Source organism: Brassica rapa, chromosome A10, assembly GCF_000309985.2.
Source record: "Brassica rapa cultivar Chiifu-401-42 chromosome A10, CAAS_Brap_v3.01, whole genome shotgun sequence".
Classification (NCBI taxonomy): domain Eukaryota; kingdom Viridiplantae; phylum Streptophyta; class Magnoliopsida; order Brassicales; family Brassicaceae; genus Brassica; species Brassica rapa.
In genome coordinates, this window is record NC_024804.2 from 19,977,452 (window position 1) to 20,004,878 (window position 27,427).

The following is a 27,427-nucleotide window of genomic DNA, read 5'->3' on the forward strand; positions in this document are numbered from 1 at the left end:
AAATAGAAATGGACTCGAGAAACGGTAACTAACAAAAGAAAAAAAAAAACACATGTTGAAGTTCACCGACAAAAGAACTAAATGTTAGATTATCGTGACGCGCGTTAAAAAAAAAGAAAAAAAAATTAATATCCCGATCTAGCAACTATTGATTTTATTTCATTTCAGGTCAGGTGGGATCCTCATATATTTTATACAATTTGCCCTAAGAAGTGTGGCACTGTCTGTAACGAATAACGTGGGGGAAATGACAAATTGCCAGCGTTGCGTATACTTGTTTGGCTCCAATCTTTAAGGATTCGTATCATTTTCCTCGTTTTTCTTTGCATATGTCTTAATAATGTCTTGATTCCCTAATCAGCCACACACTTATAACAAGAAGACATCATGATATATATAAACAATATGAACAATTAGTTGAACTGTAACAGATCGCCATAATATTCAATTTGGAAATTAACCCATGTTTTTAAACTTACAAACTTATTTTTTATACGAGGGTTGATTACAAATCAGGTTATTAATTCTGATGAATATTATTCACACCTAAGGCTAAAACAATGATTAGGAATTTCATTTTTGGCGACGGAAACCCTGTAACCAAAAATTAACGTGTGATCAATATTCAACTCCTTAATCACTAGATAATACATTTCTTATATTTTATTTAGCTTGTTGAAATGACAATTTTCTTTTAACACTAGTTTAAATTTATATTTTCTCAATCAATCATTGATTTGTTAAGCTTATTAATTGAAACTAATCAATTATTGTATAAATTAATTTATATTTTTGTATATTATTCTGTAAGATTTTAGTGTTTTATCCTTTCAAAATTGCTTCAATCAAGAGCAGTGGTCTGCCTAGTTGACAATTATTTATAGACCAGATCAGGCGCATATATACTTTTTTTAACACTATCAATATTGGTTCAAAACCATTACATCATGAAAAAAACTCCATATATGAAGTACAAAGAGAAAGCTAATACCCACACTAGAAATACCAGAGATAATCTTAATGACACATTAACAATATCACGATGATCTTATAAGAGTCTAAGGATAATAATTAGATGTTCTCATAGCTACAATAGCATAAGGACTTCTAATATCTTTAAGATGACATAACACTTATCATGTTTTGAGAGATTTTCTTCTTTGATTGCTCTTGTTCATCATTAGCTTTAGGAAGCCCTACGAACAAGTTGAAAGCAAAACAAAAACCAGAACAACCTAAAACCCCAAACAGGTTCTTAGAGATAGAAACTTAAACACCAAAAGAAAAACTTAGACTTAAAACATAAAAGATAACAATCTGGTTATTAAAAGATGCAATCAGAAACCACCAATAAAATATCTTCATTTCCAGATTCTGCCAAAATCAGAGTCAAGTGTATAAAAAATTCTTTCATGCATACCGTAGATTTTTAAGCTCTCATATAGATCAAATTCTCCAAAAAATAATAAAAATAAAATAGGCACAACACTAGGCCTAAAAACTACCAGACGTTGACTTTTTTATATTCTCAAAAAAAAAATGATTGGGCTGCCTAGTGATGAGTTTTTACATCACGTGAGTTTATTTTGTTTAAATTTATCGCCTCCTTATGTTACCCTTAGGGCAATATACCAAAGGCTTGAGGATGTTGGGCTTAATATTTAGTTGGGTCGATCCATTACTGCTTCACCCTTCGTGTATCCGGCTCAGTTTGGGTTGGATCTTCAACGTTTTGACTCCAAGATAGGCCTAACATGACAAGATGAATCACTTATAGGCTGGCACATTATGGAATATGTCTAATACTAATAATTTGTTCTTAAATTATGTATATCTCATGGGCCTGATAATTAAGGTCCACTAACTTATGTAATTATTTTGATCTAGGGTTTCAGAATTTTGTACTATAAATAATAGTTCATATGGATTGTTTACTAAGGAGATCATCACCATCACCACCTCCTCCTCTTCCCCTAAAACAGATCTTGCAGAGAAAAAAGATCACCCTAACTCCTTGAAAAAGTTTATCTTCTAAGAACATAATTAGACTGTTCTCTCCAAATTCAAAAGGTATGTATATGTCTAAATTCTTTATTTATTACAGGTATTCTAATACATATATGCAAAACTATTGTTCATGAATTTCTAACTTAAAATTGATCGATGATCATCGTATTAACATGTTTGTTATATCGAATCATCTAAAACTCAGATGGAATATTCGAATGATGAGTTATCTATATCTATCGGAAATTGATTTATGATATAGAATCATCTAAAATCCATGAGTGAGATTAAAGCGCTGAATAATATATGTGATGATTGTGAAGTCAATAAACATATATTAATTAACGCACCGGTTCCAAACCGAGCTGTGAAACCTCTAAACCAAGTGATAACTAAAAATCTGAATGATAACATGCGGAACAACTGTTACAGAATAATTACAGTACCATTTTAATCTTAACAAAAATATATAGATACATAAATATATGTAGAAATTTTTGTTAATATTAATTGCATGGATTTAACCGTTGTGTGGTGTAAACAACAGAACCCTAAATTTTATACGCATCATTAAGTGCTAGATTTTGGATGTGATTTGGATAAACTTTAGTGTAAAATTTAGGTAGTAGAATTTTTTGATTTTTTATTTTTTTTGCTGTACTTTTAAAAGAACAAAATAAAATATTATTGGTGATTTAAAGACTTTAGATTAATATTAAAACTAAAGTCAATTCATACCGTCCATCCAATCACCTCTATTTTTTAATAAGAGTTTTAACCATATCTAGCACTTAAAAGCTGCTTATAAATTTATTTAGAAGAAACTCTTAAATGTTTTGAATCTAATCGTTGAAAATAACGAGGCAAAAACGATGGGGGTGGTTATGGATTTCATATCTCTGTCTCCGTATTATCGATGTTTGTTCGTTATAAATAACTGACAGGTTTCGTATTTTCATTTTCAGGAGACACATCGCTGCAGATGATTCATTAAACTTAAGGTTGGTTTCCTCTCTTTTTCTCTCTCTGTATGATCTCTAGCGTATTCTTCGGATTCGATCCATTAGGTTGATGCAATTTCCCTTACTATCGAATACGTTGTTCTGTTCCTATTTGATCCGTTTTGAATTGGCTTTGTTTTGAGGAATACATCATGTTTGGTTGCTCCTTGAATATTAGTTTTAGATTCTCTGTTGTTCTGTCTTTTCCTGTTGGCCTTGATTGATTATTTTTAGTTTTTTTTTATCCGGTATTGTTGTGGATGATTGACATTTATGCAATTTTACAGAAAAAACTTGCGTATATAATCCGTGAAGTCAGTTGGTAATTTCAGTAATGTACGGTGGAAGAAGGGTATCACTGCATGAGATCAAAATGGTGAATTTTCTGTTTTACTTCAAATCTACTAAGGATTTATATATATATATATTGTTGCCGTAAGTGATTTATATATGTTAGTGTGTTTCTCAGGTTAAAGTGTCCATGGAAAGGGAGGATAACGACTCCAAAAACAACCGTTATAAAGAATGTTATTATGCTGGAGGCTCTAGTGAATATATCAGTTGCCTCAATCCTGATAAGGTGAGAGAGTTTTTGCATCCCTTGGTGGACGTTAATTTTTGAAAAATTAATTCACTGGTTGATTATTATCTTCAGAAACCACTTCATGATGTGATGGGTTTCAAAAGAGAGTTAAATGGTATCATCATGGACATTGCACTTCAATGGTACGTAGATGGATATTCAGACACAATGCTAGGATATGCTAATGGCATCCGCACCAACGATGGTGGAACACATATAGATGGTGCGAAAGCTTCGATAACAAGAACTCTTAACAACTTTGCGAAACAGTCCAAGGTGTTCAAGGTAATAACACTAGTCACATCTACTAACCATTATTAGCTGATGTTAATATATTTTGCTGGAGATTTTGAAGGACGAGGATGTTACTTTCAGTGGGGAGCATGTTAGGGAAGGACTGACTTGTGTTGTCTCAGTTATTGTTCCAAATCCTGAGTTTGAAGGTCGAACACAGGTACGTATGATCATAGTCCCCTTGTGATCTTCTTCTTTGGCAATGATGTTTTGTGGCTTTCTTCGTTTTCTTGGGCTAATATTTATGTCTATTTTACCATCTGGAAGACGAGATTAGGGAATCCATATATCAGAGAAATTGTTGACCAATCAGTTCAGATGTACTTAACGGAGTATTTTGAATTGCATCCAGATGTGCTTGAGAGCATTCTCTCCAAATCTTTGAACGCTTACAAGGTATGCCTATTGATACTAGTACTGTATCTTCATATGAAGACATCCACAGTTCTATATCATTATTGTTACTTTCTCTTTATAGACTGCATTGGCTCTCAAGAGGGTAAGAGAAGTGATTAGATCAAATAGTGTATCAACGCCATGCACCATTTCTGAGAAACTAACCAACTGCTCTTCTGAAAAACCTGGTATGTATTAGCCCTTCATGAGATTTTTTTTTATAGCAGCTCATAACATGAGCTCTCTTTGATGAACTTTTGGTAAGTATAATATGATAAACTACCACATGGGTTGACCAAGTGGTAGGAGAAACCTGGGGCAAGGCCAGAAATGCGGATAATCCGTTGTTATCCCCACGGTTGTAAACAACATTCACTTGTGGTGAGCTTGTAGGAAACCCCCTTGTTGGGATCCTACGCACCACACCACAAGTATTGCTTTATAACAAACACAAACCAGACACACAGTCCCAATAAAAATTTCTGAGATAGAATATGTATATAGTGGCTAGAGATTTAATCTCATAAGATTCAAAGTGTGAGGTAGAATAAGGAAACAAGATAGTTATAATTAAACTTTTTTCCAATACCTCCAGAGATTTTAGTAGGCAGAGGAGTTATTTCTGGTGGCGCTGCAAAACATGGTTGTGACTCTCTTGATAAGCGTTTCCAAGTAAGACATTCTTTGATTATAGTTTTATATATGGCTTCAGAATAGCCATACTTGGGGAAAGATCTTTCCCCCTTTTTAAGTTTAGTCAGGACAGCTCGCGAGAGCTGTCAAGATAGACATATGGGAAAATGGGATGGAAACTAATCATTGGTGACTCCTTATGAGCATGCCAATGCCAAAGCTTCCTCTCTTCCACCAGCCAAAAAGACATTTGTCTTGGTGGCTCTTACGGTTATCTCTATCTCTTGCCAGAGCAAAAGGATGCGGGAACAGCCTCGACGTAATAGTGCAGTCTCTACAGCTCATGGAAAGTCTTTAGAGAATACTAGTGATTCAAGCTCTGACAAGAAGCGCCAAAAAACGGCTGCTGCTTCAAACCCACGAAACAGTAAAGATGTTAGCGTCAAGAGTGACAAAGGTGGATCCCCTGGTTCAGACAAAATCAAACATATCCCAATAGGTCATGTTTTCCAGGCTGAGATACCAGTTTGGATTGCGCCAACCAAGAAGGGCAAGTTCTACGGCAGCCCCGGAGATTCCGACACACTTAGGTGGCTAGGAACTGGTGTCTGGCCAACGTACAGCCTCAAGAAGAAAGCTCACTACAAAAAAGTCGGCGAAGGAAGAAAGGACACGTGTTCTTGCGCTTCTCCAGGATCAACCAGTTGCATAAAACAGCACATTAGAGAAGAAAGGGAGCTTCTAGAGAAAGATATAGGGCGTGCTTTCTATACTTGGGAGTTTGATCAAATGGGTGAAGAAGTGGGATCAAAGTCATGGACTGCCAAAGAAGAGCAAAAGTTCAAAGCTCTTGTGAAGAATAATCCTTTGTCAAGTTGTGATGGGTTTTGGAAGATTGCTTCCAAGTCTTTCCCAAGGAAAAGTGAGAAGGATCTCACTAGTTACTACTACAATGTTTTCCTCATCAGACGTATGAGATTGCTTGCTAAGTCTTCTTCTGCTGACCACATCGATAGTGATGATGACCAAAATGAGCACTTCTTAGGTGGATGAACATGTTCCTTATCTAGTAAGCTCTTTGGTCATAGGATCCTTATAGGGCAAAAGCATCAATCCAAATGTGTTGTTTTGTTTTTTCAAAAACTAATACATCTTTGTTTTCTTCTTCATGAACCTTTGAGAGTTTGAAATATTTTAAATTTGGATTTTCTGAGTTAGGGCTTTAAAAGTCTAGGATTATCCTTTTAATTCTTCTCCTTTCTAATTTGTATTACCTTTTTTCATTGCAAAAACTTAACATCCTTGTTGACCTACCTAGGCCTATGTTGCACTGAGACGGATACGTGGACAGAAATGGATGAAAAACAAGAAAAACTAAAAATTTATAGATGCAAATATAAGACAAAATAGAAAAGATTGTGAAAAATTGTACATAATTTACCAATCAAGCAATAATTATTAAGTGGAATCCTGTGTGAATCAGCAAGGACCCGAAACATAACTTATAACTTTCATCGTACTATTCTCTCCAAAGAGCAACTCTTCTCATTGGATAGATGTATGTTATACTTGAAAATTTCACATAGCTTTTCTGAGTATTTTAAGGCTTTAAAAGTCTAGGATTATCCTTTTAATTCTTCTTCTTTTTAATTTATATTATCTTTTTTCATTGCAAAAACTTGAGAATCCAGCCCAACATCCTTGTTGACCTACCTAGGCCCATGTTGCACTGAGACGGATACGGGAACAAAAACGGATAAAAAACAAGAAAAACCAAAAATTTATAGATACGAATATAACACAAAATAGAAAAGATTGTTGTAAAAAATTGTACATCATTTACCAATCAAGCAATAACTATTAAGTGGTATCTCGTGTGAATCAGCAAGGACCTAGAACACAACTTAAAACTTTCATCGTACTGTACTACTATGCTCTCCAAAGAGCAACTCTTCACATTGGATAGATGTATGTTATACTTGAAAATGGCACATAGCTTTTACCAAACTAAATTTATTTTGTCACCAAAATAAATTAAAGTTGTATTAACCAGTCTTTGTCCTGGCTTCAACGGAGAATATAACTCTTGCTGACTGATTTCAATAAGGTTAGCGGCATTGCACACCAGCCGAAACTGAATGAGACAGAACCTCTTCTTCAAGACGACAACGAATTTTATCCATCTCCAAGATATGATTATCGTTTTTTTGAGAACATAACTAGACAGACTAGCTATCTAGTTCTCGAGGAACGACTTCCAACGAGTAAGCCAACAGCTGCCTAGACCACTATTTGCAACTTTGTACATACAATATGCAGACCTAACTGGAAATTTCTAGAACAAAGCAATGGAACTATAGATATACAAACTTAACCAAGTTTAATAAAGCGTTTGATTAGTTTTCAAAGATATCACACATGAGTACAATCATAAAGAAACTACACTGTTTTCAAACATGAAAATAGTCACTGTAAATTGTCACGTTGAAACCTTCAAAACCTCCATCCTCATCGAAACGTGTCTTGTTGTACCTTCCAGTCCTAAATGAACCATTACACAAAGTGACAAACAGTATGGAAAATCACAATGCTTTTCGGATTTGAAACTAACAGAAGAGTACCTCTTATGAAGAGGGATTTTGATGGGGAGAATCTCTTCGAGGGAGGTGGAAGAGACAGACATCTCTAATTGCATAAATCTTGAATCTATTGACTTCCGGTGTAGGGGTAGGTGTTCGAATACATTTTTGGGTTTGAATTGGCTATTTTGGTATTTGGGTATAGAACCTATTCGGATATTTTTATACTTTAGATTGGGTTCATCTATTTGTACTTAAAAAACAATAAATCTGAATTAAATAATAATGTGTATGTTGTAAGGCACAACAATATAGTATTAATCAAACAACAAGAAAATAGGTTGTTAACCAAAGAGCATCAAGTACTCATATACTTCACCAAAGCAACCTTCGAAAAAGATTGTATCTTCCAATAGAATCGAAAGGTGTGGAGAAATTAAAGAAGAAACCATTAAATCCATGGCGGAAGTGGGATTAGGTCTAGCGTGAACTATGAAAAATAAATGAATGAGTATAAATTATTATGGATTTATCATTACTATATATACATTCAGATATTTCGGATATCCATTCGGGCATTAAGTACTACTCGATCGGGATCGAATATTCAATCTCCTCTAACTCAATATATGTTCAGATATTTTTATAGATCGAATAAGGTTTGAGTTCAGGTTTTTCTGATCGGATTCGGTTCTAGGTATAAGATAAAATTCAGACCTACACTATACTAAACAATCTATTTGATCTATAAAAATATCCGAACATGTATTGAGTTAGAAATGTATTGAGTTAGAAGAGATTGGATACCTGATTGCGATCAGTTAATACCCAAAATATCCGAACATGTATTAAGAAGCTAAGAGAGGATTCTGGGGAGCTATGATAAATCAACAAATCCTTTTGGCCGATGCTGACAATTTCCTGAACTCTAGCAAAAGGGTAGAACGTCAAGGTGAGCGCTCAAAGATTTGTTAATCGTTACAAACAAGAAGATTTATGTCGAACTTGTGGTCTCTCTTAATTGTTTTTCCTTATTTCAATATAATTTGTTTAGATTATTTGTGGCTTATCTCAGATATTATACGAAGAGCGGAAGTATTCTCATAAAAATTAAAGAATTAGAGACTACCAGAAAGCTTTGCAGGAAAAGAAAAGAGTGATAGTAACATAAGGTGATTTATTTCTGAAGATATTGGGGGACATGTCTGAAGGCTCCAGTTACAAAAACTTGGTCAAAGTACAGAGATAGCAGCTAATGTTTGAGTTTGGTGAATACTAACATTATTTAATGTGGAGAATTTTGGTTTTAGTAGTAGTATTGTATAATTAATTTGCACTTATGTGGCCTAGTCTGTAAAGCTTGTATGATATTGAATTTCTTTGTATAGAGTAAGCATGAATCTAGTATCAATTCAGAATCCTATATCGTCAGAAAATATGATCATGACCTTTACATTATTAAGCATAATAATAATCTCTGTTTAATACATACAAACACCACACAGATAGTACAAGAAAGTTCAGATTGAGCTGCTATATTAAAAGCCACTAATAGTAATAGATAACATAAGGAAGCTTGACACACTGTATTCATCTTTTTTTGTCTTAGAAACACATCTCACAAATCCAGCAGCAGCATAGTGCAAAGAGACTGCATAGTAAGAAACAAACAAAGAAACACATACACAAGAGTTAGTCTTAAAAAAAACAGAAACAGAGTTATTGATCTGTTTAATGATTTTATTTGGTACGTATAGCTTTTACCATCCTTCAATGAAGCCTCTGTCTCCTTTCTGCTTTGTCTCGAATGGCTTCTTCTTATTCTTGTCTTGTCCCGGTTGTTCAAAGACTTCTTCTGCAGCTGGATACCCTGTATATAGAGGTAAGTACTACAAATCTTCTACTTTGCTTCAGAAAAATGTTTTGATTGTCATAATCCCTAAATGAACAATACTGACCTGGTGGAAGATGTTGATCTTCTGGGGTTCTCATGTCCTTCTGCATCTTTTCTTACCGAGGAAGCTTCACTCTTTCAGTTCAAGTGGAAACACAGACAAGGGGATTGTGATGGAGTGATTGGGGAATATAATTCTTGGCTTGGTTATAATAAGATAAAACATTATGTTGTGAGTATACTTCTCTTTATATAAGCTGTCATCTAATAAAGCTATTGTAGTGGCGGCAGTGGCAGGTGTAATATTCTTGTATTTTTTAGACTTTCGGCTTATTCGTTTATCATCTCCATACCTTCCTTCACACTTGTTTTTCTTGGCTTGCTCTTGTCACAGTCTTATTGGAGAGTTTTACAAACTGAAGCACTTCTTATCTAAGTTTGAAATGATTTTTGATTGTCAGTTTTAGAAAACTATATAGTTACCCTTATGTTGGTTTAAATTTTATTTTTATTTGGAATCTTAATTTTCTGAAAACATTAACTTTTAGTCACCACGATTGGATTAAAAGTAGTATTGTTATTGTAAGATTAACTCCAGAAGTAATCTCTGCTGGTAGGCCAATGTAAGGGGCATCTTATAATCTTTTGATTTTCTTGTCCCATCTTGTTGAATGTTAGGTCTAAATAATCATACTTTAATTTGGATGGCTCAAAAGTTGACAACTAAATCCCCTCTTCAAAAGTTTCTTAACACGAAGAATCTACTTTTCACAGGAAAATTTTAAATTACGGAAAGACAAAATGTCACTCTTCTTTTAATTGATTGAAGGAGTTAGCCCACAAGGAGAAGAAGGCCCAAAAAAAGTTTTGTAATAATCGAAAAAGCCCGTCTAAGGCCCATGACAGGCTACTCTCCCAACGCTCATGGAGCAATGATTCAGTCCCTGAACCAAGATACTTCCAAACTGCCAAGAGGAGGCAAGGCCACATTAAACTATATATCTCTAAAAGACTCTTGAACAAATCAGAAAGTTTCTACAGTTTGGATTCTATGACTATGTCATCTTTCAAGTGTGAGTTTGCTGCAGCTCATCAAATATGAGACATGAAGTGTCCCATAGTTCCTTAGCAAGTTTTGGATCACGAGAAACCGCTGAGGATTCGATGGTCCTCCCGTTTCCTCCAAAGAAATATGTGCCTGACACTTCCTGCACAATGTTCATCAAAATAGATCTCATCAACCACATCAAGATCTGATGAAGAATTCTAAAACAGAATGTCTTACAGGTGGGGCTAAAGCAGCATCAATGACAGATTCAGCTGCACCCTCTGAGGACTGCATGAGTCTAAAAACCTTGAGACTGCAAAACGCCAAGACTTGTATATATGAAGGAAGCTCATGCATTATGTTTGTTTTCACTGCTCCTGGATCTACCGCTCTGCAACAAAAGAACCATAATCCCATATCTTACAAGGTTGGCAAGAAAGATCAAAGATAAATGATAGAAGTGCGTACGCAACAGAGATGTGATGTGAATCATCCGTGAGGCGAAGCTGTCTATGAAGCTCGTATGAGAAGAGTAGAACGCATACTTTTTCAATAAAAAGAAAGCAACACTATATAAGCATCATCATCATCATGATCATCATGATGCAAAGGAAAAAACGATTACGCTTGGCTTTACATTTGGAATACTGATAGATACTAGCGCATGGATATTGCTTTGATTCAGAAGAGTACACTCCCGTAACTGAATCCTTGTCAAACCTCGCAGAAAAAACTACAGAACAAAGATGTACACATCAGGTATCTCTTACTTACTCTCTCATAGTAGATGGAGAAGATGATCACCAGAACGATGTGTGAAAGAAGTAACATTAACGACACGTGAAGGCACAGGGCTGTTTCTCAGAAGCGGTAAAAGTAGTTTTGTCAAGGAGAATGCACCGATATAGTTTGTAGCCATCATCCTGAGAAATATAAAGAGTGTAACTAACCAATAGAGTTCAAACAGGTTGTAAAAACCATAAAAGACAACGAGCTTTACCTGTCAAAGCCTTCAACGGTTGGTCGGCTCGATGTAGCTAGTATTCCAGCGTTGTTAACCAACAGTTGGATAGAAGAATGTAAATCTGATTCTAAAAGCCACTGCTCTAGAGAAGTTTTGAACTTTGAAACCGATTGAAAAGAAGAAATGTCAACTTCAAAAGCTTTGAGTTGAGCATCTTCGTTCTGCTTCTTGATTTCAGTCAACGTCTGCCAACAGAAAGAGGCAAACAAATCAAGAAAAATGGAAATGAGGAAGATGGGAAATCAAAGGGCTCGTAGAAAAAACCTTTGATAGTAAGTAAGAGGACCGTCCAACTGCAATTAGAAGAAAAATTCAAGGAAGATTAACACAATGAAGAAGACATGTTCCAACAAGTTAATACTCTACTAATGCATTGTCTCATATTAATAAAAAAACATCTATTCCATAACAAGTTATCCTCTGCTACTGCACTGCCTCATATATATAAACATCTATTTCATAAACAAGATGTACTGAACAATGCACTTTGGGTAAGAATCACAGAACAAAACAATCTTGCTTCTAAGTGAAAGTAACAGTGTTTTACCAAGAAGGACGTAGAAGCCTTTCCTTGAAAGAGCAAACGCAGTTGCCTTACCAAGACCCGAAGTAGCCTGCAAATGAATTCAACACCAGACAATAGTACCTAAGACTAATAAGTTTAATTGTAGTCAATGCATAACATCACACAGTATGAGTCTCAATGTTACATTAGGAGAAGAGAGAAAAATGACTTACACCAGTGATAACACAAATAGGTCTCTGTGAAGAAGAAGAAGTATTCATGGAGGAAGAAGAAGAAGAAAAGGAAGTTGTTGATTTTGAGCCAAAGAACCTTCCTTTAAGCAATTGAAAGTAAGAAGAAAGTAGAGCAAAGTTCCAGAACAGAGCCATCCTCAAGAAATCAGAAGAGCAGGTAAAACGCAAAGCCTCCTTCAGCTTCTCCATTTCCATCAGCTCAATCACTAACAATTGAGATAACTTAGAGATGAAAAAACCCTGTTTCCGGATTCAAAGGATCAGCCTTTATCAGGAAACAATCAAGCCCAGGAGGGCGAGAAGAAAGACAGAGAGAATTGGTGAATATAGCAAATTCAGAAAACCACAGGGACCAATATGAAACATTTGTGAGTGTATAGAAGCTTTGTCAAATTACATTACAAACCCCAAACTTTTCTTTTTGTTCAAAATTCACCTAAATTTATGAATGTGGAAAAAAAGAAAACATGTGTACAGACTGGTCAATGGATGAACATTAAGTTACATACGTAATCTTTTAATTTCTTTTCTCTTACAAACAAAAAAAATAAATAAGATTTTCTATGTCAAAAGCTTTTGTGTATCAGACGATTGCCCAGAACTTCTTTCTGCAAAATAAAACAGTTTCTGCCTTCTTGTACTTGTCTTGAAGCTCATGTGTCTCAACTTCCCACATGAACTTAGGAGCCAAGTCTTGTACTTTTGAGATCATTGCTTCCTCGTCTCTAATAATGATGAATCCCTGCAAACACCAAAAACAAGACATGGCTTATGCAACATAATGAGATGGATTATTTCACCAAGAAGACATGGCTTTATGTAAAATACCATACCTGAGGGCGTATGATGCGGTCCATCTCAAGCATGATATCCTCTAGTACACAACCTTCACCGTGGTTTCGATAGTGAGACAAGAGCCTGTCCGCGTGTAGCAGATCGTATGTGCGTGGATACGTTGAGAACGGCTCACACCTAAAACAGCATACAAAATATTAACAACCGGTGCTAATGAAAAAACGGTTTGAGTATGAGAATGTGGATCATATTTACCAATCATGGTAAGCACCGGTTAAGCCTCTCTGGTAAATTCCTGATAAGGTATCGTTCGTGGTAGCAGGCACAACGTTCATGACCCAAACGGGGTATGAGTTCATAGCTGCAGCAAATCCACCAACGTACGCGTTTGTGTCCATCACATTCCTCACTTCAGTCTTGTTAACCTTCATCAACTCCCAGTAACGGTTCACTTGCTCTCTCCAGAAGTTTGTGTCCAACGTAAACTCATCTTCGCTGATGCCTAGTGAAAAATCTTTCCAAATGAATCAGACAGAACATAATGTGTTTGAATAAAAGACAATGTACCTAGTTTTGTTAGACTTGCTGGATATGAGGATCTCTGTGGTGTGTTCTCACTAATGTCGACACAGTCTCTAAGAGGAACTTTCCATGATGGTTTTGAAACATCTTTTGAATCACATATAGTTATAAGCTCAAGCTCTGCGTTCTTCATAAGGCAAGCCTGGTCGTCTTGTTTAACCCATATTGCAGTCTGGACCTTTCGAGAAATGAGCTTCCAGCACATTGCGGTTGTTAGGTTGACCAACTTAGCCCAAATCAGAGGGAAGTCTTTATCCTTTCTGTAAGCAGGTGGTGCTGAGTAAACAAAGTATCCATTGGGTCGGAGAAGTCGATTAACCTCTTTAATCAAGACACCATCTGCAGAATCAAGCGCATGCATTAATACAGAACCAAGCAAGGTATTGACAAGAGGGATATACCATTTTCATGCCAATCAACACGACATCTTGAGCAGTGAACCATATCAAAGGAGGATGAGGGATACGGCATTTGTTTGGTGGCAATGGCAGAGATCATTGCGCCGATTCCTCTCTCCAACGCAAACTGGATTTGGTTCTCATGACCATCTTTAGGAGCAAAAGACATCGTCTTAATACCCAAAGGAAGAAGGTAAGCAGCAAAGCTAGCAACTCCACATCCAACATCAAGAACTTGCTCAACACCAGCTGAACGTAAATCACCTGTTTCGTTAGTCGTCATGTTTCCTAGCCTGAAGTCACATAGAGGAATGCATTAGATGTAAGAGTTACTAAATGATAATTAAAGTAAGCAAGAAACTAAGAAAATGATAGTCATTACATTACCTCTGGATGTATTCAGGAGCTCCGTGTTTGAAATGAGTCCCACCACCAGGGAACCACCACAGCTCCCCTTGTTCATGCACCCAGTTCTGCCCGCCTTTAACCTCAGCAAGATGCGTATGATTCACATTGCTTCTCCACACATAGTCTCTGCTGGTGGGCCAGCGTATAGGTACCTTATAATCTTTCGGAGGAGGTACAAGACAGAAGAGACGTTGTTGAAGTGGAGGGCAGTGTCTCTCGAGCTCTTCTCTTCTAGAAAGGTTCAAGCTTGGGAGAAGCTGCTGCACGTAAGTGACGTTGTGACAAGGGATGTACTCATTGAACTCCAACGGACACACATTCACCCCTCTTTGTGGGATCACGAGAGGAGTTTTCCGGTAAGTTACCTCTATTCTGTTGGCAAAATCTGATGGACCTGTAATAACAAAGCAATGAGTTGGTTATGTCTTAATTCTAAGTGTTCGATCTAAGAACAGAAACCATATGGGTTTGGATCTAACGATATGCATAGAAAAGGAGAGACATTAACCAACCAGATGGCGATGGAGAAGATGAAGACGAAGAATTGGAAGAAGGTTGGGGGATGTAAATAGGTGCGTTGTTTCCGAAGATGTAGCCGGCGAAGAATGATCCAACCACGAGGACGAGAGCCACCATTGCTGTCTGTCCCGATCTGGCCGAACCAAACACATAGCCACCTCCCATGGCTTCTTATTCTTGAGAAATCTTCCTCTTCCTCTTCGTCTTCTCCTACTCACGCTCGCTCTTCGATTACAACCTTTATACTTTGCTTACTGGAATCATGTGAATCTAATCAGTGACTGAAACCAAGCAAAGTTCTCAACTTTGAAGAAAAAAAGACAGAGACGAGATTAAAAAAAATCTCATTTTTATTACCTCTTCAATTGCTTCCTGTCGGTAACCCATGTGACGGACACGTGAGAGATTGTAATACTTTGTCACTTCTCACAGATTGTCCCCAAAACTTCTATATTTGCAGATTAACCCCCGACGTTTTGATTATTGTTCTAGACGTCCTCATGAGTTTCTTTAGCCATAATAGGCATAGATAGTTTATTAAGGGAAATTTAGCCATAATATATACACAAATTTGTGTATATGGATATTTTATCAATTATTTCTATTTTTTTATAAAAAAATTAATTTATAAAATTATTTATTTCATCAAGTTTTAGAAATAAAAAAAAGAAGTAAAAAAGACAAAAATAGACAAAAAAATATATACTTGACAACCGTACTATTTTTTTTTCGTTTTAACAAATTTCCCTAGTATTAACCTGTCACTTCTTACACGGTACAAATAACACCCTTCTCTTGTAAAACTAAAACCCAAATGATCACCTGCCTTAGCTTCAAGGTATTTATAAACTATCTGTCTAACAACTACATTAACAAACATACTTAAATGTCAGATTGATACATTACATAACCGATAAACTAATATGTATCCAGTTCGACAAATATTATTCATCTTCTCCCCACCACAAAACCTACACTGTTCAGCTTCCAGAAACAAGCAACTAAAACGTTTCTCACCATTGCTGCGTAGTTAATGCCCAAACGCTTTTGACACATATGAAGCTTCCATTGCATTGCGCAGTCAAGCAGTAGCTTACGAAGTATTCATCCATTTGGCCATCAAAAAGTGTGTGTGTGTGTGTGTGTGATATCACTTGAGATCGATGAATGAGCTACCATCGACATCCTGAAGAGTCATATTACCCAAGTATACATCACTGATGTGAGCTGAACACAAAGGCAGACATTTCCGATTCAAAGCTGAGTGGATTGTGCCCATGCCACGAACCCATTTCTCTTCGTCAAGTGGGTTGATTTGCAAACGGTTTTGCAGTAGATGTACGCGGTACATGGTTGTATCTGATCTCTCACAGAAACTAGCAGCACAAGAATGCAAGGGCTCATCAGATGCAAGCCTGATCAAAAGCAAAGACAGTGTCCCATCCACAGGTCTGGGGTCTGAAAGGTTTTTATCTCCCATCATCTTAACCTCTCTTTCCAATGGAAAATACACCTCCTCGCTCCCGTAATGATCAGACACTTTGAGATCTTTCGTGTAGTGTCTAATAGCTTCACGTTTGGTGGATCTGTGCTTCTCCGCTAGAGTCAAAATACAGGAGAATCTCAGATGATAACTTACAATGATTTTGACCATCTTATAGTTGTGGCAACAACAGAAGAAGTCAAGCCATTTACGCCCTACACCCGCATACCATTTGATGATATCAGAATCCTCAAGAGCCAGAAGGTGGCTGATAGGCCGTGGCCGTCCCATGTTGTTTGTGAACCCGACTAATTTAACAGCCTTTCTGACAAGTTCTTCCGGAGCTGACACCTTCATGCACAACTTAGTCAAATCCTGAACCGTCCGTTCAGCATATCTCTGTTCCTCTTCTTCCTCTACTCTCCTCTCCTCATCGTCTAGCTCCTTTCTAGCTTGGGTCGGTGACAAGTGTTTATCCACCTGCTCCTGAAATTCATCATAAGCATCGACAATGTCTTGTGGTAACTTCTCCCGTATATGTCTCAAAGAGAGAAAATCTCCTCTAGTGAGCAGCCAATGCCATTTCCACCGCTCTTCAAGAGAACCCATAAACTCCTGCATCACTTCTTCTCCCCACGTCCGGAAAATATCCCTAACCTCATTCTCTATCTCATATTCACATTTGAAACCGTTACTCTGCTTGAGCTTCTTCAACACATGTCTAAATATTTTCAAACCCAGCGTCTTCCGATTCCTCTCCTTAGCATTTCTAATCTCCACTCTCCTAACTTCCTTCTGCCTCTCGTACTTCTTCATTGCTCTCACCGCCTTCTCGGACATAGGCGGACGCAAAACCGAAGGTGGAACAGCTTGAAGATACATCCCTAAAAAGCTAATCTTCTCCGAAACCGCACTGTGAATCGATGTGTTCACTCTATCTACTCTCAGGTCTAGTCTCTCCTCCAAAACGTCTACAACCTTCTTCTTCAATTCCATCGTCAGCATCTTCGAGCCAGACGTTATCAGAAGTATCTCATCCAAGTACCTAACTGCATAAACATTTACAGGCTTATAGAAAACACTATCACTACCTGTAGCATCCTCCTGAGGATTCTTGAGCTTCATCTTCAACCTCAAATCGTGAATCTCTTTATCAACTCCATCAAAGTAAACATTAATCAAAATCGAATTCAATCCACACTCTTGAGGAAACCCTCTCCCTTTATCACATCCCCCAAGCTCAATCCTCAGAACCCCAAACTCGAATAGCTTCTTGATCATCTCTACCAACAAACAATCGTTAATCTTCTCCTCAACAAACACACAAAGCCTATCAACATTCCTATCACTAAACACCTCTCTAACAAACGAAACGCGAAACCACCACCGCGGATTCTCCACCGAGTTCTTCAAGTAACGAATCGCTGTATGCCTACCCATACCAACCCTCCCGCCGTAACTAAACGTCGCGAATCGATCGTCGTAGACTATCTCGAGAACCATCCTAACGGCTTCGATCAGCACTTTGAGTTTGAGATTAGGGAGAACGAGAGATTCGCTTTCGAATCCGACGCAGCAGGAGGGGATATCGAACCTGCCTTCGCGTATCTCGCGTCCCATTTCATCGACGGAGAATCTCCTGGAGACGCGATCGGTTAGCTCGGCGGAGGAGGAGAGGTTCTGGCAGGCGGTTAGAAGGACGGAAGGTAAAGCGACGGCGTTTTGGACGAGGTTGTAGAACTTCCCGTGGGAGTATTGTTTGAGGACTATGGATTCGAGCTCTGACTTCGCTAACGGCTCGGTAACGGTTTGGTTGGAGTTTAATGAAAGCGACGCCGTACTGAGGTTTCTCGAGGAAGGAGAGAAGAGGAAGGAGATTCGACGGTTGTAGAGAGAGGGATGAACTCTAAGATGAAGAACCATGGGAGTTTAGCGAAGTGTCGATGGAAACTGAGCGGAGAATAGTTTACCGGCGGGAAGTGTGGAGCTGCGGAGGTGGAGGAGAAGAGAGGGAGAAAGAGATTACTACTAATCTTTGGGCTTTGATGTCCGTTTTTAAATTTAATGGGCCGGTCCCTACATTTGGGCTTTGATGTCGAACATCCTCCAGAAGAACACAGTAAATGCCATGAAACAAGTGATGCAACAGATAAGTTCCTCAAAACAAAATATTCTTTTTCAGAAAAAAACAGCTTTGGACGATCGAGAAGAAACAACAATTCTTATAAAGAAATTAAAGAGGGGGAAATTTTGATGTTTCAAGTGAAGTAAGAGTGAGGGTATTTATAGGAAAAGTGTTAAAGAAAATAGGGAAATGGATTCTGTCCGTTGTATTATTTTCCTTCAGTTAATGCTGCAAAAGGACATTAAGTTTTCTTACCGTTACACGGTCATATTTTTTTCGGGACTTGGTAATAATCTATCATGCATGCGACCAGTGGCGGATCTAGAAAATTTTATCGAGAGGGGCAACATTTTCAAATGTCAAAGAAGAATAACATTCAACCCTATATTTAAGATTTGATGGGGGCAAACTTAACCAAAATTTCCAAAATCTGTTATAAATGGTAAGAAAATCCATTTTTTATAAAATTTATATGACAAGTGTATTTCCTTTTGTCAAATAAGAAAGGAAGAAAAATTGATCACAACTGTAAAAAAATTACCTTACAATTTCAACGGTCGTATTTTCCTTTTGTGAACAATAACGTTGAGACCTCAGGTACCGGAACGGTGTGAAGCAGAGTGGAGAAAGTTGATGGAGCAATGCTGGTCGTTTGATCCTCTGGAGTAAAACCATTTTTTCAATGAAAATAATAAAATATAAGATACTGGAACGTTCAATTTCTATGTTTCCTTCTTAATTATGTGAAGCATATATGCATGGCATTTTCTTTTGTTGTTTTGTTGTATTGATCTGACTGTTTTATTATATAAAATTTAACATTTCCCAAAAATGTGTTAGTATGACAAAAAAAAATAATAGTCTAGTATTGTGGTTATATGATTTTTTAAAGTGGAAAAGATATATGATGAATTTTTTTAGCATCTCCAGAGACTGGCAGAGCTTTTCAGCTTAGTTAGCAGTCGAGATTCGTACAAAACACGGTAAATCTCACGACGTGTCTGAAAGAGATGCATGACTAGCACAAGAGCATGAGCAGCTCCCGCAATGATGAACAAACCGCCCAACTCACCGAAGGTGAAGCGGTTAGATCCGTCGTCGTCATCATCATTGTCGTTGGAATTTACATAGAATGAATCCATTTTTTGGAACCATCTTTTCTCCATGTCTTTCAACGTTCCCGATGTCCTTAGCTTCGCTATTTCTCGTGACACTTTAGGAGCCAACCCCGAACCTTTCTGGAACATCTACAAATAAATAATAAGCGCAGTTAAGCGTATACGTAAATAAGTAAAGAGATAATTAATATAAGAAAAGAAATGCACATACGAAGCCAAAGCCATTGGTAATAGCCTCTCTATCTGTCATTGCGAAAACGTCTGGATACTGTCCTAGAAGTATATTGAGATACGGTATTTCATCGACTACATGACTGAGAGTTCCATCTCGCAAAACCTGAGCGTAGACCTCAATCGCATTGACGGAGTTGCTAATCTTCATCATGGAAGGACCAAAACTCAGGGGATTATCTAATTGTATGCGAGAAATGGTCTTGGTTGATGTCAAGTTGGCGCTGTAACTTGCAGTTAATATCAACACAACAAACATCCAAACTATCACTAAGAATCTTGATGACATTTTTTGCAGCTTCTCTCCTGTCAAGAATGTGAGGCCCGTTACAAAAGGAGAACCATTATATCAATGTTTAAAAAATTGATAGGCGGTAATTAGACACTTTATAGGAAATTAGTGATTAGATGGATGCCTAAACCGATTTTTTTAATGCCTAGACGAACTTTAAAAAAAAAATTAAATCGTTAAAAAAAATTGTTTTGTTTCGATGCATCTGCCTAGACATCACCTATACCGATATTTAGAACACTGCATTCTATATATATGAGGTAATGAAGTGTCTATAAGAAACATACTTACTGTGAGCAAATACAATGGTAGAGAATCCAAACCATAGCATTGTACCAAGTTGTTGTTTCCAAGATCCCTGGAACTCCGGATTAACGGGCCGTTCAACCAACCAGACAACGATCCCAGTCAAGATGAAGAAAGCTCCACTTGCTAGCCACAAGAGTTTCTCAAAAGGGTCAAAGAAGGCCCACATGCCATGTTTCTTCTTCTTCAGTGTCAGGGCACCTATACCAATGTCTGTGAAAGGCAATGTAAATTCAACATATGAAGACCTGTTGGAAGTGATTGTTAAATCACCAGCAGCTGCATCATATTTGTCTCTCTGTCAAACACACACACATTCATTACCTGAAACATACATATACTATATGGTTTTATATTGGTGTTTTTTTGCATTTCTAACAAACCTGAGTAGAGAGTAGATAAGCGAGATTGTCATAGCTTCCATTATAAGGTATGAACTCCAGCTCGTACTTAAGAGGATCCATGCAAGTCTTGAAAATCTCCATGCATAATCCAGTGACAGTAACAACACCAGTTTCAGGATCAGGACTCACCCTCACTAGATTTGGGACCCTATTTACTGAGGGAACTAACACCCTGAGCAACTTCTTCTTTTCACCACTCTCTGCCAAGAAACGGTGCCTTGGGGAGACTTTGTTAGATCCACCAGGCCTCCATAATCCTATCCTTCTCTCTTTTCTCCCTACAATATTGGCGATTTCAAATGTCTCTTTGTTGATTTGGCTGTCACCATTGAATCTTCTACTATGTTTGATTAGCCTTACAAGATCCGACATATTCCAAGAGGCTTCATCAGCAGCACCACTACGTGTTGCTGCTTTAGCTCTTAGACTTCTCCTCTCTACTACATTTGCTAGAATGCAAGCGATATCGTGCACGAGACTCGCAATTCCTTTTGCCTCTGATGCCGTATCATGCGTCCATTGGATCAAGTGACTGTACTTGTTCAAACATAACGTATACGGCAAGAAAGGAGATATCACTACAAGTTTAGTTTTATCGCTAAGCGCCGCTAACAGCTTTGCTTCTTGTGATGATTGTCCACCAACAATGACTTCCACTCTTGCTTTCTTGACAAGATATCTAGCTGTTTCAGACAATAACGAATATAACTGTAAACTAGTGTCCAAGTAATTCAACTACAGTAATAATAATATAAGACCACAATAACTAGTGGACAACAACACGGTCATTTTTAGCTTTTGGATAAAAAAAACCAAACTTAAGTATTAAACAAAAATTTTTAGTTTCACATTTTGACTGCTTCTGTTTTTTTTTTATATTTATATCAGTCATACATTTTCAGCCTGGTTTACTTATTTCATCAACTAAATTTTCAGTACAAACTTATAAACTAAGGATAATTAACAGAACAAAAAGTTTTAAAAGAGAACAGAAAGCAATAAAGAAAATGAAACTCACCGGCAGCAAGAGCAAGGAGAGGGTCTCCACGGGTGTCTCTTACTAAAATAGAGACTCTTGTTCGATAGACACTGTTTACACCATAGAAATCTGAAAGCGCTAAGGTAAAAGAGGTTTTGAGAATCTTGCCTTCTACGGAACCCAAGTCAACCACCAAACCAACCTTAACCTCTTCAAAAACACCATCGTTTGAATCAGTTACTCTTGATTTAGTAGTCGAAAAGAGGAGAGTAAACATTAAAAGAGAAATCAGAATCTTCATATTGTTTTGTATAGCTGCAAAAACCCCTTCGCATTGATATTATAACAAATGGTGTTTCTAGCTTATAATATATCTTCATATGTGCAATATGGGTCAATGGACTAATACATAGAACGTATTGGAAAAGAAATTTGAATGTGGTCGTAATCATTTGACATCAGTATTACACGGTATCACAAAGTCAATTTTAAATTTGTCTCTGGTGATGAATAATTAGCTAAGTCGTTTGAAGACCATAAAATTTGCAGAAAAATTGTTCGTGATGTTCCATAGAATAATTCTATTAACTATTCAAAGTTTCTTCATATTCTACCCACATGTCAATGTCAAAGTCAATGAGTGCTGTTCTTCTAATTTTATGGAGCAAATTCTTACGAAGTAAGAAACACGTTGTTAAATATACATTTAGGTCCATTAGAGCATGATTAATCCAAGCTCTTAATTTAAGATTTTTAATTCATAATTTCACATTTTTTTGATATTTTCCGGTTAAAAACCAATTCTTATATTTTTTATTTAATAGAAACAGGTTTTAGACGAAGCTAAGAACCTCACGGTTTTAGACGAAGCTAAGAACCTCACCGTAAAAACCCGGATTAATCATGGTTGTACCTGATCTCTTTATAAACTTCTTCAAGATAGAATAATTATACAGAAGAAAACACTATTTATTTTGTATGATAACTAAATAAAAAGCGATATGTATTTTACTTCTTCTTCAAAGCTAAAGTAAAAATAAAAATAAACACGACTATTCACTTTTCTTTTTTGGAGGAATTTACATATTCCAATTTCACAAATGAATTTAAGTGAAATTTTCAAACAATAATCAATGCAAACATACACAACATGCACCTTACTTGTGGTTTATAGTTGTACTATTTACAAAGTACTAAAACACTCCAAGATCTTTGCTGAACAAGAATCTCTTCACTCGGATCAAATCAGTCTAAGCATCTATTACACTACAAGAATCTTGTAAACCGGAATCTTTAACCGGAACCGAGCCCTTATGTTCTTCTTCTTCATCATCATCATCATCATTATCATCTTCATGTTCTGAGACAGAGCTATTATCCATCTCCCTCTCAGGTATATCTATCTGTACACTCTCCGGCAGCTCACCGCTCTGGTTCCCCACAGGCATCCCCAAGTTCTCTCTTCTAACAACGTTTAAAACAAAACCGTTACTCGTTCTCTCAGGCTGTAGAAGATCACCTTCACTAACTGTTATACTCGAACTGTTGCTACTTTCCCTCTTGTCAGATTCGCTCTCGGATTGAGCCGCCAAGGATCTCGATCTCGGACTAAAACTCGGACTAACCGGGCCAGGAACCGCTGGAGAGTTAGGGCTGCTAGTAAACCCTCTTGTCAACGCAATGTCCACGTCAAGACCATGGACAAAGTCAGTGAACCTATTAGCAGAAGCCGTTCTCATCAACGGTCCACCAGTCCTCGTCCAAGAACTCATCTCCACGCTCTCCGTTTCGCTGTCGCTTAAGTTCCTCCCCGCGTGGAGATTGTTATTATTACTGTCGGCGACGAGGTCGTCCAGTGAGCCGGTTGAGTTCTCTCTAGCGATGACGTTCCAAGACGGGATTCTTCTAGAAGCATTGAATCTTGTCGTTGAAGCTAATCCGTGATGAGACGAGGAAGCTGTGGAGGCTCTCTCTGCGCTTCTCTTGAGCCTCCGCATGTGGTTGAGAATGGCTACGCACTCGTCAAGCGCAAGCTCGATCCCGCAGTTTGCTTTGATGGCTGAGAGCTTCTCCCAAGTGCATCTCCTTCCTTGGTTAGCTGCCTTTTGTAGCTCCACGTGTGTAGGGTTCTGTATGATCTTAGAGTACTGCACAAGACACACAACACAGTAAGAATCTAGCAAGTCCAAACTCTCTGATTCTAACCAAAGTAAGCTCAACATGGATCAGAACCTGAGCAAGAGTAGCAGGCATCACAACTGTTACATCACCTTCCCACTCCTGAGCAAATAGCTTAGCGAGTCCACCGAGTGGAAAGCCAAGCTCTAGTACTTGGTTGCATCTATGTTTCACCTCCATCTCCACTAGATGCGCAAGCTAAAAAGGTAAAAAGACAAGTAGAGCGGTTATAACAAAAGAGACCGGAACATAACTGAGTTGAGTATTAGACATAAGCATGGAAGTTCAATTTTCGGTTGTGTTCGGTTCTGGTTCAGATATTTTGGTTTTCGATTTTTTTTTTTTCTAGAGATTTAGGAAACGTTCATTTATTTGCAAAATTCGAATATTTTGGTTTCCGTCTTTTTTTTATTTCTAGAGATTTAGGAATCGTTCACTTATTTACAAAAAATTCTGTTCGGTTTTGGTTCAAGTATTTTGGTTTCCGGTTTTTTTATTCTAGAAATTAAGGAACCGGTCAGTTATTTACAAAATTTGGATCAGTTATTTACAAAATTTGGTTCGGTTTCGGTTCTGATTATTATGATTTAGGAACCGGTTAATATCCAAAAATAATATGAGTCCAAGTCGGTTTCGGTTCTGTTTTTGGATAACTTCGGATAATATGGATAAACAAAATTAGGAACCGGTCAAATAATTCAGATTTTTCAGGTTAAATATTAGGTAATTTAGGTTGTTTGAACAAAAATGTTGGAAATTTCATATAATTTTTAATATTTAGGGTAAAAGAATATTTGGATAGTTTTTAAAAAGACTTGAGCTAACTATATACACATACCTTAGCTGCGAATCTACCACCATAAGCTCTCACTATATCCTTCAAACGCAGCAACGGAGCAATGTGAGGATTAGCCTGACTCACAATAAAATGATTAACATTAAACAGCTCCTTAAGCTGCATCATCGGCAAATCAACCTCCAAACTCCCATCTCTCCACCTCCTCGTAGACGCTTTATCCCCACCTTCCTCCGGTTCCAAATTAAAAGGCGGATGATACGGCACTATCTCCCCACTCCTATCCTTAGCCATAAGCTCCTGAGCCTCAAACAAACCAGGGAAAGCACAAGAAGCGGTCACCGCGCTCCATATAACAACGTGAGGAGAAGTGAGATAGTTTAAACACCGAGGCGGCTCGTGCTTCCTCGGTGAGCAAACCGTTATCCCGAGTATCCTCCCCGTCAGATCATAAGCCTCTTGGAACGTGAGGTTGCACGTGAGGTTCCTAAGCATGCACTGAAGCTGTCTGATGTCGTGCAACGCTCCTTGCGTCATGACGCGTTTCACGATCGTGAAGACGCTTCCTAGCTGGTCAAAGAACTGGAGAGAGTGTAACGAGTTCTCGAAGAAGCTCTGCAGTTCTGGCCAGGATCTTGACGCCACGACGGAGCAGATGATTGAGCCGACGCTAGAGCCGGCGATGATCCGAGGTAAAAGCTTGTGCTCGACAAGAGTCCTGACAACACCTACATGAAACGCGCCGAGAGAGGCCCCGCCACTTAGAAGCAAAGCAGTTCTACCAAAGGCGTGACGCGTCTCGTGCATGAAAGAAAGCTTCTCATCTAAAGAAAGGTCTTCTAAGGACTCAGAGTTGTTGCATACCATTCTCAGCTGAGTAGAGACTTCGTCTATATACTCTTTGATATGTCTCGGAACTTGGAGTCTCCCTTTGTGCAGCTCAGGGTTACACATGTTCCCGAGGTTCCTCACGAGATCAGCTCTCATACAAAACATAATGTCTCTCAAAGAGCCTTCTTGACGTCGATGACGAAGCTCCATTAGCTTGTTCTTAACCAACTCTTCATCGTAAAGATCGGACTCGTTCATCTTCGGAGTCTCTTTATCCAACATCTTAGCGGCGTGAGCCCATTCCTCGTAAGTCAACGCCGCGCGCATCATGTTCCTCCAGAACTTTCTACGGTAGGCCATCTCGGCCTTGGCCTTCACGTTCGTGTAGCGTTTTAGGACGAAGGCGATGATCGTGACGACGGCGAGGATCCCCTGGGGGTTCCGGGGGTGGAACCAGGAGACAAAGGGGGAGACGGCGAGCTTGAGTGTGAGGAACCAGTGGAGGAGGAAGCGGAAGAGGTCGCGGCGGAGCTGGAGCATTGATTTGCAGAAGAGGACTCGGAAGGCGATGGTGCGGCCGAGGAGGGAGGTTGGTCCGATTGAGAAGGGATCGACATTGGCCTCGTTGCTTATATCCATTGGAGGTTATGTGTGTGTGTGTTTAACTATAAAGACAATAAAGACAGAGACTTTGAGTATCAGAGAAACAGAGTTTGTGCAGAGAAACAGAGGTTTGTGATCTATTCTTAGAATCTGAAACCAAGTTAGCATTTTTTTTGTTTGTTTCCTCAAATTTCACTATAACAGAATCTACGACGAGCTAACAAAAACTGCAATCAAGCAAAGGAAATTGATTTTATAATGAAAGTATGATCCTTTTTGCGTGTAGAACAGAGAAACAGAGTTTGTGTAGAGAAACAGAGTTTGTGATTTATACTTAGAATCTGAGACCAAGTCAGCATTTTTTTTTCTTTGTTTCATCAAATTCACTATCAGAGAAACTATGACGAGCTTCCTAAGATTGAAACCAAGCACAGAAATTGATTTTAATAAGGAAAGTATGATCCTTTTTTGCAATTAGAACCTGGAACAAGAGGTTCAAATCGAGATTTCGTCAAGATCATGAGCTCGGGAGAGGATAATCAAAAGCCCAGGAATCAAAAGAGAAACTTGAATCGAGAAAACCCAGAAAAAATAAGGAAATTTTACCTGAGCGTGGGACTTGGAAGGTCAGAGAAGCAAAGAAGAAACGTGAAGCAGAGAACTTTTTACTTGGGAGAGAGAGACGTGAATAAATCATAATAAATTGTGGAATTTAAAAATAATAAAAAAGGAAGGAGATTGCATTGGGAATCGCGACGAGATAAGAGAGGGCGATGATAATGGGTGACGCGGACGCTGGACTCGGCCGATCACGACGGCTTCTTTTTTTTTTTTTTTCTTTTCTGCACTTTTTTGGATAAACGTGAGAGAGAAGAGAGAACAGACAAGCAAAAAAGTCGTTGGATAAGATTTTACGCAACTCGCCACGTGGAGTGTGAAACCTCAAGGCGTTTTCGTTTGAATAGGTTAAACAACGTGTTGTTGTTCTAAGGAAAATGACAGATTGTTTTATCTGAACGCCGAGTACCTTTTTTTCCCTTCTCCATACGCTGCGTTTAGACCAAATATTGACATCGAGACATATGTATTATGTATGCATGGGGATATTTGGCAGCAAGCAAACGCTAATTTACCATAACAATATGCAAGTTATTTTATCGG

At 38.0% G+C, this 27,427-nt stretch overlaps 7 protein-coding genes and 1 long non-coding RNA gene across 17 annotated transcripts; 2 read left to right on the forward strand and 6 right to left on the reverse strand.

Moving 5' to 3' along the window:
• Positions 1–1,921: 1,921 nt before the first annotated feature.
• Positions 1,922–8,911, forward strand: LOC103847331 (DNA gyrase subunit B). Of its 5 annotated transcripts, none has more exons than XM_018655622.2 (10): positions 1,922–2,070; positions 2,973–3,008; positions 3,296–3,384; positions 3,478–3,588; positions 3,664–3,876; positions 3,947–4,045; positions 4,153–4,281; positions 4,364–4,469; positions 4,877–4,953; positions 5,206–8,911. In XM_018655622.2, the coding sequence occupies exons 3-10, from the start codon at positions 3,343–3,345 to the stop codon at positions 5,965–5,967; spliced, it is 1,539 nt and encodes a 512-aa protein (XP_018511138.1). In that variant the 5' UTR covers positions 1,922–2,070; positions 2,973–3,008; positions 3,296–3,342; the 3' UTR covers positions 5,968–8,911. The 5 variants fall into 5 exon arrangements, with proteins under 5 accessions (XP_018511138.1, XP_033137418.1, XP_033137420.1 ...); XM_033281527.1 differs by having other exon boundaries at positions 2,974–3,008; positions 3,466–3,588; positions 5,206–6,282; XM_033281529.1 differs by having other exon boundaries at positions 1,923–2,070; positions 2,952–3,008; positions 3,298–3,384; positions 5,206–6,282.
• A 7-nt stretch (positions 8,912–8,918) lies between these two features.
• Positions 8,919–9,839, reverse strand: LOC103847330. Of its 4 annotated transcripts, none has more exons than XR_001956797.2 (3): positions 9,452–9,776; positions 9,258–9,348; positions 8,919–9,144 (listed from the first exon to the last, which is right to left on the reverse strand). XR_001956797.2 is itself a non-coding variant. In XM_018655625.2 (2 exons), the coding sequence occupies exons 1-2, from the start codon at positions 9,495–9,497 to the stop codon at positions 9,254–9,256; spliced, it is 156 nt and encodes a 51-aa protein (XP_018511141.1). In that variant the 5' UTR covers positions 9,498–9,839. The 4 variants fall into 4 exon arrangements, 1 of the variants encoding a protein (XP_018511141.1); XR_001956796.2 differs by having other exon boundaries at positions 9,258–9,363; positions 9,452–9,761; XR_628763.3 differs by having other exon boundaries at positions 9,258–9,354; positions 9,452–9,727.
• Positions 9,840–10,342: 503 nt separating this feature from the next.
• Positions 10,343–12,432, reverse strand: LOC103847332 (short-chain dehydrogenase TIC 32, chloroplastic). The gene is made up of 9 exons (XM_009124389.3): positions 12,198–12,432; positions 12,007–12,073; positions 11,724–11,752; positions 11,436–11,644; positions 11,240–11,358; positions 11,073–11,168; positions 10,904–10,979; positions 10,673–10,826; positions 10,343–10,595 (listed from the first exon to the last, which is right to left on the reverse strand). The coding sequence occupies exons 1-9, from the start codon at positions 12,411–12,413 to the stop codon at positions 10,455–10,457; spliced, it is 1,107 nt and encodes a 368-aa protein (XP_009122637.1). The 5' UTR covers positions 12,414–12,432; the 3' UTR covers positions 10,343–10,454.
• A 141-nt stretch (positions 12,433–12,573) lies between these two features.
• On the reverse strand, positions 12,574–15,256 carry LOC103847333 (probable methyltransferase PMT7). 2 transcript variants are annotated; one of them, XM_033281540.1, is made up of 7 exons: positions 14,914–15,256; positions 14,381–14,795; positions 13,997–14,286; positions 13,581–13,934; positions 13,269–13,527; positions 13,052–13,190; positions 12,574–12,960 (listed from the first exon to the last, which is right to left on the reverse strand). In XM_033281540.1, exons 1-7 carry the CDS (start codon positions 15,083–15,085, stop codon positions 12,802–12,804), a joined length of 1,788 nt encoding a protein of 595 aa, XP_033137431.1. In that variant the 5' UTR covers positions 15,086–15,256; the 3' UTR covers positions 12,574–12,801. The 2 variants fall into 2 exon arrangements, with proteins under 2 accessions (XP_033137431.1, XP_009122639.1); XM_009124391.3 differs by having other exon boundaries at positions 13,269–13,515; positions 14,914–15,254.
• Positions 15,257–15,702: 446 nt separating this feature from the next.
• LOC103847334 (nuclear intron maturase 3, mitochondrial) lies at positions 15,703–19,224 on the reverse strand. The gene is made up of 2 exons (XM_009124392.3): positions 19,006–19,224; positions 15,703–18,849 (listed from the first exon to the last, which is right to left on the reverse strand). Exon 2 carries the CDS (start codon positions 18,324–18,326, stop codon positions 16,071–16,073), a length of 2,256 nt encoding a protein of 751 aa, XP_009122640.1. The 5' UTR covers positions 18,327–18,849; positions 19,006–19,224; the 3' UTR covers positions 15,703–16,070.
• Positions 18,586–22,664, reverse strand: LOC103847335 (glutamate receptor 1.1-like). The gene is made up of 5 exons (XM_009124393.2): positions 21,898–22,664; positions 20,859–21,562; positions 20,461–20,773; positions 19,858–20,183; positions 18,586–19,775 (listed from the first exon to the last, which is right to left on the reverse strand). The coding sequence occupies exons 1-5, from the start codon at positions 22,157–22,159 to the stop codon at positions 19,446–19,448; spliced, it is 1,935 nt and encodes a 644-aa protein (XP_009122641.1). The 5' UTR covers positions 22,160–22,664; the 3' UTR covers positions 18,586–19,445.
• Positions 22,665–22,895: 231 nt separating this feature from the next.
• On the reverse strand, positions 22,896–27,132 carry LOC103847336 (triacylglycerol lipase SDP1). Of its 2 annotated transcripts, none has more exons than XM_009124394.3 (4): positions 26,873–27,132; positions 24,875–26,328; positions 24,091–24,234; positions 22,896–24,005 (listed from the first exon to the last, which is right to left on the reverse strand). In XM_009124394.3, exons 2-4 carry the CDS (start codon positions 26,300–26,302, stop codon positions 23,109–23,111), a joined length of 2,469 nt encoding a protein of 822 aa, XP_009122642.1. In that variant the 5' UTR covers positions 26,303–26,328; positions 26,873–27,132; the 3' UTR covers positions 22,896–23,108. The 2 variants fall into 2 exon arrangements, with proteins under 2 accessions (XP_009122642.1, XP_033137430.1); XM_033281539.1 differs by having other exon boundaries at positions 26,748–27,100.
• On the forward strand, positions 26,361–26,867 carry LOC117128881. Its single transcript, XR_004452277.1, has 2 exons — positions 26,361–26,394; positions 26,568–26,867. It is a non-coding gene; the product is annotated as an uncharacterized LOC117128881 (long non-coding RNA).
• Positions 27,133–27,427: the final 295 nt, after the last annotated feature.

Bases quoted from the DNA above. Each gene is read 5' to 3' on its own strand.
- LOC103847331 (XM_033281527.1), top strand. From the start codon at position 3,343: ATGTACGGTGGAAGAAGGGTATCACTGCATGAGATCAAAATG. The intron at 3,589-3,663 runs GTGAGAGAGTTT...TATTATCTTCAG, and splicing joins GTTGCCTCAATCCTGATAAG to AAACCACTTCATGATGTGAT. The intron at 4,282-4,363 runs GTATGCCTATTG...TTCTCTTTATAG, and splicing joins AATCTTTGAACGCTTACAAG to ACTGCATTGGCTCTCAAGAG.
- LOC103847330 (XM_018655625.2), bottom strand. From the start codon at position 9,497: ATGCAGAAGGACATGAGAACCCCAGAAGATCAACATCTTCCACCAG. The intron at 9,364-9,451 runs GTCAGTATTGTT...CTCTATATACAG, and splicing joins AGATCAACATCTTCCACCAG to GGTATCCAGCTGCAGAAGAA.
- LOC103847332 (XM_009124389.3), bottom strand. From the start codon at position 12,413: ATGGAAATGGAGAAGCTGAAGGAGGCTTTGCGTTTTACCTGCTCTTCT. The intron at 12,074-12,197 runs GTAAGTCATTTT...ATTCATTTGCAG, and splicing joins CTATTTGTGTTATCACTGGT to GCTACTTCGGGTCTTGGTAA. The intron at 10,596-10,672 runs GTAAGACATTCT...AACATTGTGCAG, and splicing joins ATGCTGCTTTAGCCCCACCT to GAAGTGTCAGGCACATATTT.
- LOC103847333 (XM_033281540.1), bottom strand. From the start codon at position 15,085: ATGGGAGGTGGCTATGTGTTTGGTTCGGCCAGATCGGGACAGACAGCA. The intron at 13,528-13,580 runs GTACATTGTCTT...TCATTTGGAAAG, and splicing joins AGCAAGTCTAACAAAACTAG to ATTTTTCACTAGGCATCAGC. The intron at 12,961-13,051 runs GTATGGTATTTT...TGGTGTTTGCAG, and splicing joins ACCGCATCATACGCCCTCAG to GGATTCATCATTATTAGAGA.
- LOC103847334 (XM_009124392.3), bottom strand. From the start codon at position 18,326: ATGGTTCTTCATCTTAGAGTTCATCCCTCTCTCTACAACCGTCGAATC.
- LOC103847335 (XM_009124393.2), bottom strand. From the start codon at position 22,159: ATGAAGATTCTGATTTCTCTTTTAATGTTTACTCTCCTCTTTTCGACT. The intron at 21,563-21,897 runs GTGAGTTTCATT...TGTCTGAAACAG, and splicing joins TCTCCTTGCTCTTGCTGCCG to CTAGATATCTTGTCAAGAAA. The intron at 20,774-20,858 runs GTTTGTTAGAAA...TGTGTTTGACAG, and splicing joins CTTATCTACTCTCTACTCAG to AGAGACAAATATGATGCAGC.
- LOC103847336 (XM_009124394.3), bottom strand. From the start codon at position 26,302: ATGGATATAAGCAACGAGGCCAATGTCGATCCCTTCTCAATCGGACCA. The intron at 24,235-24,874 runs GTATGTGTATAT...TTACCTTTTTAG, and splicing joins GTGGTAGATTCGCAGCTAAG to CTTGCGCATCTAGTGGAGAT. The intron at 24,006-24,090 runs GTTCTGATCCAT...TGTCTTGTGCAG, and splicing joins TGCCTGCTACTCTTGCTCAG to TACTCTAAGATCATACAGAA.